The following is a 9,888-nucleotide window of genomic DNA, read 5'->3' as shown; positions in this document are numbered from 1 at the left end:
TTAAACCACAAACTCGCATATTGTATGCGTTTATATTCACAATTTTCCTTTAGAGTGAAAGAAGGTGGGCATGTACGTACTGCTTTGACCTCTCTCTCCCCTCTTTCTCATGCCATTTGGCTCATCCTGAATAAACGTGAAGGTGCTGTTGTCCTCAGCAGGGGTTGCTTTGCTGCCACGCACAGCCAGTTTACTTGTTGCGAGCCTGGTTCTGGTTTAAGCAGAGGTGCTAAACATCTTCCTCCCAAGATAAAAGGTGAATAATGCCTTTCAATGAGAGGTGCTTAGAGCCTCAAAGCCCCTTAAGCAGTTCATTAGAGAAAGAGCAGACCTGGTCGATGCAGCGACCCACTGAGATCTCACGGCGAAAACAAGAGGGCTTTGCCTTAAGAGGTGAAAAGCTCTACAGGTACTTCCCTTTGATGTGGCCCCCGCCTAGGAGCAGGCATTGGAGTGATGGAAATTTGATTATTCCTCACCCCTTCCATTTAGCCAGTGACATTTGTGGCCACATATAAATATCCCAACGAGCTCGAACAGGAGGGTCAGTCAGGCAAGACTGAGCACGTGTTTAGTTTGAGTGAGGAGTATTGCTGTGGATATGGTGCTGCTGTACGTGTTCCTCTTGCTCTCTTCATGTCATCAGAGCTGTAAGTAATGTCCTTACTGTGTTACTTTGCATTGTTCACATCACCTCATCTGTTATGAACTTGGTTGTAATTGAGTATTTTTTTAATGGAATTAGTCTGTTTACCTGTGAACGATTTTTTTTTTTTTAAATCAGGACCAAGATTGAACTGGCTTAGATGTCAATACAATAAATTATATGTCAGACTATATCATATATCCTGTCATATCCTCTTATGATTTGTCAAAGGAGAAAAAAAAAGTGTTTCAACGCACAGATCTCTTAAGCATGTACAGTAAATACTGACATGTGAATTAAATATAGTTAATTTGCACAAATCTATCAGGAAGCATTTGCAGCAAGACTGCATTATGTCCATAGTTTACGTTTGTGCTTGTCTTTCACAGTGACAGCTGTATTGAACATGCACATCGAGCCAAGAAACCTGTTCGCAGAGAGAGCTTGTTGCAGACGCCAGAGTCACTTCATCTACATAGGGCAAGGTGGGGAAAAGGGAGGATGTGTGCTTGCCATGGCTCCTCCTATCAGCCCTTCACAGAACTAACAGTGTTTCCCAAACCAGGTTCTTTCCCCAGCTCTAATACACCTACTTCATAAAGTTAAACTGTGCAGTATGGTAGGACTAAAGCAGAACTGGGAAACACTAGTCTAATATTCTGTAATGTTTAAATTAAATGCAAACAGTTTGTCTATCTGTCGTTAATCAGATATCTTAGGCAGTCCAGTGAATGTGGATGTAGGCATGTGCCGGACAAACTGCGGCCAAGCACGGCCCTTATCCTTTGAGGCTGGGATGCAAGGCTACTTGTCCGTGCTGGACTTCTTGAGCGACAAAAAGGTATTAAACTCAATTAAAATCAATGGCAAAATGGAATGACTTGTAAAAAAATTAAAAATCAGTGATACTGGCCTCATAATTTTGTGACTTCAATAACACGCAACCTTAAAGCTTAAACAAACAGTTATATCATAGATTCAATAATGTGTTTCTAAATGCACTGAAAAAAATGATATCTTGTCCAGAGAAAATATCTTTAATATGGGCGAATTTCTCATATTTCTTATTAGAAGATTATTAGAACTCAAATATAAGATTATTTAGCTTACTTTTTGACACTTTAACTCATTCCAAGCTTTAAATTTCCTTATTCTATTGGCAGCTAATTTTGCTTCTTTCTAGAATTAAATCCTTCAAATTAGCAAAATTATCTGCCAACAGAATAAGAAAACTGAAAGATTTCAATGAGTAAAAGTGTCGAAAAGTAAGCTAAATAATCTTATATTTGAGTTTTAATAAGAAATATTAGATAAATTCACACATATTAAAATATTTTATCTTAACAAGATATCATTTTTTGCAGTATGCAGTTTACATTTTTATTTAAAAATCGTGGAATATGTAGAATTTTTATAGTATGCTCGGAGAATCCATATTATCCAATCCAATCCAGTCCAATTACTGGTCATAATTTAAGTAAATGTATTTTAATTGTTAGCATAACCGAGGGAACTCTAGACTCCCTGGCTGGCTGGGTGATACGATGTTATATCAATATTGTGATACTGATATCACGATACCTTTTTCTGAGATATTGTTGGTATAGTGCTATCTTTTGAAATGGTTAAACTTTTTTAAACATCTTTAAAATAAGCATTATAAACTCTAGAAACAAGGCGGCACTGTGGTGTAGTGGTTAGCGCTGTCGCCTCACAGCAAGAAGGTTCTGGGTTTGAGCCCAGTAGCCAACGGGGGCCTTTCTGTGTGGAGTTTGCACGTTCTCCTTGTATCTGCGTGGGTTTGCTCCGATTTCCCCCACAGTCCAAAGACGTGCAGGTTAGGTTAATTGGTGGCTCTAAATTGACCGTGAGTGCGAGTGGTTGTTTGTCTCTGTGTGTCAGCCCTGCGATGATTTGGCGACTTGTCCAGGGTGTACCCTGCCTCTCACCCATAGTCAGCTGGGATAGGCTCTAGCTTGCCCGCGACCCTGCACAGGATAAGCGGTTACGGATAATGAATGGATGGATGGAATTCTGGAAGCAGATATTATAGTTTTCTATGTTGTGAATCTAATATTATAAAAAGATTAGTAATTTCTTCCCCCTTCTTTCAGATTTAATTTTTTTTTTTACATTCAGTAAAAAGTATCATCAGGCTAATTTTTCAAAGTTTATTTGGAAATGTGAAACTATTGCAGTTTGGAAATCTATATACTATGTATCATAGAAATATCTCAAAATATTGTGATATGATAATAGTGATACTCTCAAAACTGGACTCGTTCCAATAGTAATACATAGTCCCCTTTGTCTACAGATGCGAACTCCAACAGTGCCCTCTCATGAGTTCATAGGCTTCAGAGAAAACCGTCCATCATGTGGCGCAACCATGACCTGTGAACCCACTGGACTGCGTGTGGACAAAGTGATGCTCATGGATGGCCTGCGTGAGGTTGAAATCATCGAAGACTGCCACTGCGAGGCCAAAGTGACTCGTTGTGTCCGAGCACCCTCTCTCAGAACATACTACTTTGAAACACCTTACGAAACTGTTATCGATGTGGGCAAGTGTGTAGGATCGAAAGGTGAACCGGGTAAGAGAGTAGCAAAAAATGTTTACCTTCACGGGTATGTTCCAAATTTATAGTCTGCCTTTCCCATCTCTTGAACATGCAAACATTTTAGTCCAGGCCTTTTGAGTGCCCAATCAACCTACCCTGGGTAGGGTAGGTCATTTCCACCATCCTTCCCTCCCTCTCTCAATGATGCCCTTTGTACCTTTATTAAGCATTCACGTTGAAAAATCAGTTGTATTTTCAAAAAAGGTCAGATATCAGATCAGGTGCAAAAGTTTTTACACCACACTGTCAGAAATAAGGGTACAGTTCTGTCCTCCAGGGTACAATCGACATTAATGCCATAATATTTAACCTTCTCAGGGTACAATCGACATTAATGCCATAATATTTAACCTTCCCTACATCTTCACTGATTACCTTATACCTTCAGCATATCCTGACTTCATCATAAAGTGGACTAATGTACATATAGTGGATTTTGTTTTTCCACAGAGGGCTTTTCCTGCATGCCTACCAAGTTCGATTCTGCTCTTGTGGACAATCCGAATAAAGTGGAGCTGATTCAGACGGTGGCTGGCTGCGATATGAAAGAAGGCTGCTACAGAATTCCTTACGTGGAATATCATTACGAGATCACATATACTGAAGACGGGCTCAAGGATGAAAAACTAAAGGTGGGTTATAAAAGATGAGGAAAACATCCGAGAATCAGGGAATTCCTGGAATACACAGAACACACTGCAATTACTAGTTGTTTTTTTTTTGAGGGGGGGGGGGGGGGGGGGGGGTTCGAATTAAATTGATGTCTGAAGTGCATACCCATTGTTTAAGAATGTCTTATTTGACGTTCAGGCTTAGAGTTTGGGTCACAGCTTTCACTTAAAGAGGAAATTAGTCGTTTCCATTTGGTGTTAGCCGTGACTAAGTGAGTCCCATTTGCTAGACACAAAAGTTAAACCAATGATCCATTTCCCCAACTGCAATCCACATCTTACTTTTGACATGTAAATTATCCACTCTTTGAGCCTGACTAATCCTTTTTTCTTTAATCTATTTGTAATATATACAGTACTGTGCAAAAGTAAAGAACTGTGCACATGTAAAGAAATGCTGTAGACCAAAAATGACTTAAAAATAATGAAATGAAATGTTTCAATGTTAAAAAAAAACCCACTATAAACAGCAGTAAGGCATAATAAATGAAACAAACTCAGTATTTGGTGTAAGATGATCTTTTGGGTTTATAAAAAATATATTAATAATAATAATAATAATAATACATCGTAGTCTGACGTACAATGAGTGCAGTTTTATAAGGAAATGAGCTGTAGGTTTTACTGAGCATCTTACAGAACCAGCCACAGTTCTTCTGGACACTTTGACTGTCACACTCGCTTCTTAATTTTGCACCAAAACCCAGCAGCCTTCATTATGTTTTCTTTTTTAATCTGAAAAGTGGTCTCTTATGTAATATGCTGCACAGATACAAACTTTTTTTTTTCCTGTAACATTTAATTTTGTGCTGGAAAACAAACGCTGGGAACTCAAAAAATGTTTCTGTACTGACTCGATAATGTACAAGTCATAAAACAGAAATCCATAACAATGTTTGTATGAAAAAATACGGTGCCGAGACTTTTGCACAATACTGTTTGGAGACACGATGCCACAGAATTTAAACTGTTACCGTATACTGTTTGTTAAACCCAAGTACAGGGTTGTCATATGACTACAGAATCCTTAATGAAACAACAACAACTCTGTGTTATTCAAAATCAGTTACATTAGTTTGCAACATTTGAAAGCATATTTCTGATTTTACAAGACCAAACCTTTTTTCATCGACTTCTTTGAACAAACCTTTGGCCATCTGTCGCAGCTCCTTGGAGGTGTGAAAGGCACAGGATCACAAATGGCCCCAGCAGGTGCCAAATCAAAGTGTTTATCATGTTAAGAGAATAGAACCCATTCCCCCCTCCCTCTTGGTTTCGAGTGCGCCAGTGAATATTAGCAGCTTGCGGTGAGCTGATTGCTTCTCTCTCTTGTCTTGCTAATTGTCTGACAGGAAATAGATGTGGGGAGATGTTTGGGAAGCTGCAACTCAGGAAACCGCTGTCTTCTCAGGTATGCTTTAAAACAGCTGATACAACACAGCCTAAATAGCAAATCCTCAGTACAAGAGCCACATTGATGTTTCGCTCTTGTAACTTATAATGGCATAAAACCTGTATCTTAATTAACAGTGATCCCAATTCAATAATACATACTAGAACACCAGATAAATAACTGCTCTTGAAAGTGATTGAAAGTTAGCAATAGTTTCTTGACTGCAACAAAACAGTATTACCATTTTTACATTACATCTATGGCATTTAGCAGACACACTTATCCAGAGCGACATACAACATACCCTGGGGAACAGTTGAGGGTTAGGCGCCTTACTCAAGGGCACTTCAGCCATTCCTGCTGGTCCAGGAAATCAAACCGACAACCTTTTCGTCCCAAAGCTGCTTCTCTAACCATTAGGCCATGGTGTTTACCACTTTAAAAACATATACTAATCATGTATGGCAGATTAATTTGCACTCTAATGGGAACTGCAACTACCAGAGCTAGTTATTTTATATATGAACTGTGAGTTGGCCTAGTGGTTAGCGTGTCTGCCTCCTGACCAGGAGATTGCGAGTTCTACTCACGGTTGGGTCATACCAAAGACCATCATAAAAATGGTACCTACGTACTACCGTCTGGCAATACAGATGCGAGTGGGGAACTCAAACTCTCGTGGTTACCAGAAGACTAGCCCCCCACTGTAACCCTAGTTGTATAGGCGAGAGGCTGAGGGCTATGGAAACGGAGATTGGCACTGCAACCATACACCTTAAAGGGTTGGTTAGTACCGGGACAGGAAACTGCCTGGGAAGACCAAATTCTGGCATGAGAGGGACTCCATTATTACAGATAAAAAGTTTAGCCTGTTAGAAGATTTCTCAATTTGTAGGGGAAAAATAATCTAAATAAAAATGAATAAAACTGAAAAAGTAACTAAAATTGTCTAACATTTCATACACATTAATAAATTGAAATATTTATACATTTTATAGCCAAGCTCCATACTTAAGAGAATATGGTAATGCACCTGCCTGACTTTTGATGTCTTTTGTGACCGTACAATATCCATGTTATATATGAACGATGTACGTGTACCACCACAGGGAACCTGATCATAAGTGCAAGGCAACGTATCTCGAACACTTAACCACTAGACAATGAAATGTGTATCTTTATTTACATAAGACAGATGGGTTTTTAAACCAACACTTATTGTTAATTTGCTTTTTAAAAATAATGTGGGATTACTGACGAACACATTTTACAGAAACTATTCATGACAGATTCATACCAAACTAGTTAACTAGTTTTATTATTCCACTAGCTTGTTGGAGAGTTGACAGTTATAACCAGACAACTGTTTGACAAAAGTTTGAAATATCTACATTGCAGCTCTAACCCTTGGAATACAGTGCCTTGCAAAAGTATTCATCCCCCTTGGTGTTTGTCCTGTTTTGTCGCATTACAAGCTGGAATTAAAATGGATTTTTGGGGGTTTAGCACCATTTGATTTACACAATATGCCTACCACTTTAAAGGTGCAAATTGTTGTTTTATTGTGACACAAACAATAATTAAGATGAAAAAACAGAAATCTGGAGTGTGCATAGGTATTCACCCCCTTTCATATGAAACCCCTAAATAAGAGCTGGTCCAACCAATTTACTTCATAAGTCACATAAATTAGTTGATTAAGATCCACCTGTGTGCAATCAAAGTGTCACATGATCTGTCACATGATGTCTGTATAAATCAACCTGTTCTGGAAGGACCCTGACTCTGCAGCACTACTAAGCAAGCAACATGAAAACCAAGGAGCCTCCAAACAGGTCAGAGACAAAGTTGTGGAGAAGTATGGATCAGGGTTGGGGTATAAAAAATATCCCAAACTTTGAATATCCCATGGCACCATTAAATCCATTATAGCAAAATGGAAAGAATATGGCACCACTACAAACCTGGCAAGAGAAGGCCGCCCACCAAAACTCACAGACTGGGCAAGGAGGGCATTAATCAGAGATGCAACAAAGACACCAAAGATAACACTGAAGGAGCTGCAAAGATCCACAGCGGAGATAGGAGTATCTGTCCATAGGACCACTTTAAGCCATACACTCCACAGAGTGGGGCTTTATGGAAGAGTGGCCAGAAAAAAGTCATCGCTTAAGAAAACCTGTTTGGAGTTTGCCCAACAGCATGTGGCAGACTCCCCAAACACATGGAATAAGATTCTCTGGTCAAATGAGACTAAAATTGATCTTTTTGGTCATCACGGGAAATGCCATGTGTGGCGCAAACCCAACACCCTGAGAACACCATTCCTACAGTGAAGCATGGTGGTGGTAGCATCATGCTGTGGGGATGTTTTTCATCTGCAGGGACAGGAAAGCTGGTCAGGACTGAAGGAAAGATGGATGGCACTAAATACAGGGCAATTCTGGAGGAAAACCTGTTTTCAGTCAGCCAGAGGTTTGAGACTGGGACCAAGGTTCGCGTTCCAGCAGGACAATGACCCTAAACATACTGCTAAAGCTACACTGGAGTGGTTTAAAGGGAAACATTTAAGTGTCTTGGAATGGCCTCGTCAAAGCCCAGACCTCAACCCAATTGAGAATCTGTGGCATAACTTGAAGATTGCTGTACACCAACGCAACCCATCTAACTTGAAGGAGTTGGAACAGTTTTGCTTGAGGAATGGGCAAAAATCCCAGTGGCTAGATGCACTAAGCTAATAGAGACATACTGTAGCCCAAGAGACTTGCAGTTGTAATTGCAGCAGAAGGTGGCTCTACAAAGTATTGACTTTGGGGGGTGAATACCTATGCACACTCCAGATTTCTGTTTTTTCATTTTATTGTTTGTGTCACAATAAAGAAAAACATTTTTCACCTGTAAAGTGTTAGGCATGTTGTATAAATCAAATGTTACTAACCCCCCAAAATCCATTTTAATTCCAGCTTGTAATGTGACGAAACAGGACAAACACCAAGGGGGATGAATACTTTTGCAAGACACTGTATGTTTTTTTTTTTCCCTAAAGCTTTTTATTCTACTGTTGTTATTTTCATAGCAGGCAAAGTATCTTTGCACTGTATGCTTTTTTACCTGTTTTAACAATTATTGTATAGTTCAATAGCAATTATAATCATCTTTCCTTAGTATTAGATAATCTAAAACTACTATGGATTGATATCGATTAGTTCTGATATCCAATAATATTTGATAGTAACTATATAGTAATGGTGTAAAGTGAAAGCGCTGGTTCACTGCTGTCCACCAGGCACCCAGCACAGTCACACCATAATAAATGTCGTGGTGTTGTTTCTGGCGCATGGCCTGTGGTGTCAAAGAAAGGAGTAAATCTTCGTAACTGTGATGCATCTCTCATTATTGGTCTGTCACAAGACAATACAGTAATTAATTGACGTGAAATACAGTACACAATTTGATGGTTTCTATGAATAATATATTATTCTATTCAGGCTGATTTTGTGCCCTCGCGAATATTTTGCTCATACGCTCATCAGGAGCTCTGCTTTTAGGCATTGTTTAAATATATATATTAGTGCTGTCAAGTGATTAAAATATTTAATCGCGATTAATGTCGTGACTGTCATAGTTAACTCGCGATTAATCGCACATTTTTGTCACATGAAAAACCATTGTAATTCTCTTATCAGCATAAAAAAGTGAATGGGCTTGCTCACCGTTCGAACTACAGGGGTACTCGGGGGATCCGAGATCCCCTGAAACAGACATGAGATCCCTTGAAAACATGATTTGGGAAATGTTGGGGGGTCTCTAAAATATTGGCAAAATGATGTTTATTGACATAGCAATCGTGTGTAACGGGAAGCATCTGCATATCCGAAGTGAGCGCGCGATGGAGATCCGCGCTCTGAGACAAGCGCAAGCACCCCCCCCAAGGGAAAAAAGGGACCCCCCGAAAATATCAGCATAGTTCGAACACTGGTTGTATCAATGTTTTTTTTTTATTGCAGAGCATAACACGTCTTGTCACAGCCACTGCAAAGTGGGGCTGGAGCCGCCAATGGGAAAACGAAACCTAAGCCGAGCACCGTGGCTCTTCGGGGGAGGGCAGAGGACTCTGGCTGTGCGGGGCGTGGCATTACAGTCTAGCTGCTATCGTTTTTCTAAGCAAAGTCTCTGTTCCAAGTTCCTGGCGGTTTCAAAAGCTTATGAAAAACCTACATCATGTCACAGAGTGTTAATCTCGCGATAAAAAAATTATCGCCATTAAAATTGAGTCAAGTTAACACGTTAATAACGCGACATTTTTGACAGCACTTATATATTATACATGACACACCAGTTATAAAGTAATGTGCATCAGCCATGAATGTGTTTAACCACTTGATTTCCCGAACACCTTTGTGCAGGAATGCCTCTGACTCTGCTGAGTGCCTGCTGTGGGCAGAGGGACAGGGCAGCGCATGTGTTCCACAAGGCTACAAGAGCCACACGTTTCTCAATCAGCATGGACGAATCCGAACTGTGCTGGCCATCACCTCGTGCCTCTGCCAGTCTTAA

General features: G+C 39.9%; 1 protein-coding gene across 1 annotated transcript; it reads left to right on the top strand.

The window, feature by feature from the left end:
• The first annotated feature begins 263 nt into the window (after nt 1-263).
• Nucleotides 264-9,888, top strand: pnhd (pinhead). Its single transcript, XM_060905413.1, is given in 8 exon segments — nt 264-409; nt 541-650; nt 1,036-1,131; nt 1,357-1,487; nt 2,964-3,240; nt 3,718-3,899; nt 5,291-5,349; nt 9,738-9,888. Coding segments are annotated over 8 exon segments (1,152 nt in total).

Source organism: Neoarius graeffei, chromosome 23 (assembly GCF_027579695.1).
Source record: "Neoarius graeffei isolate fNeoGra1 chromosome 23, fNeoGra1.pri, whole genome shotgun sequence".
NCBI lineage: Eukaryota > Metazoa > Chordata > Actinopteri > Siluriformes > Ariidae > Neoarius > Neoarius graeffei.
Note: the sequence above shows the minus strand (reverse complement) of the source record. Positions and strands in the feature narration are given on the sequence as shown.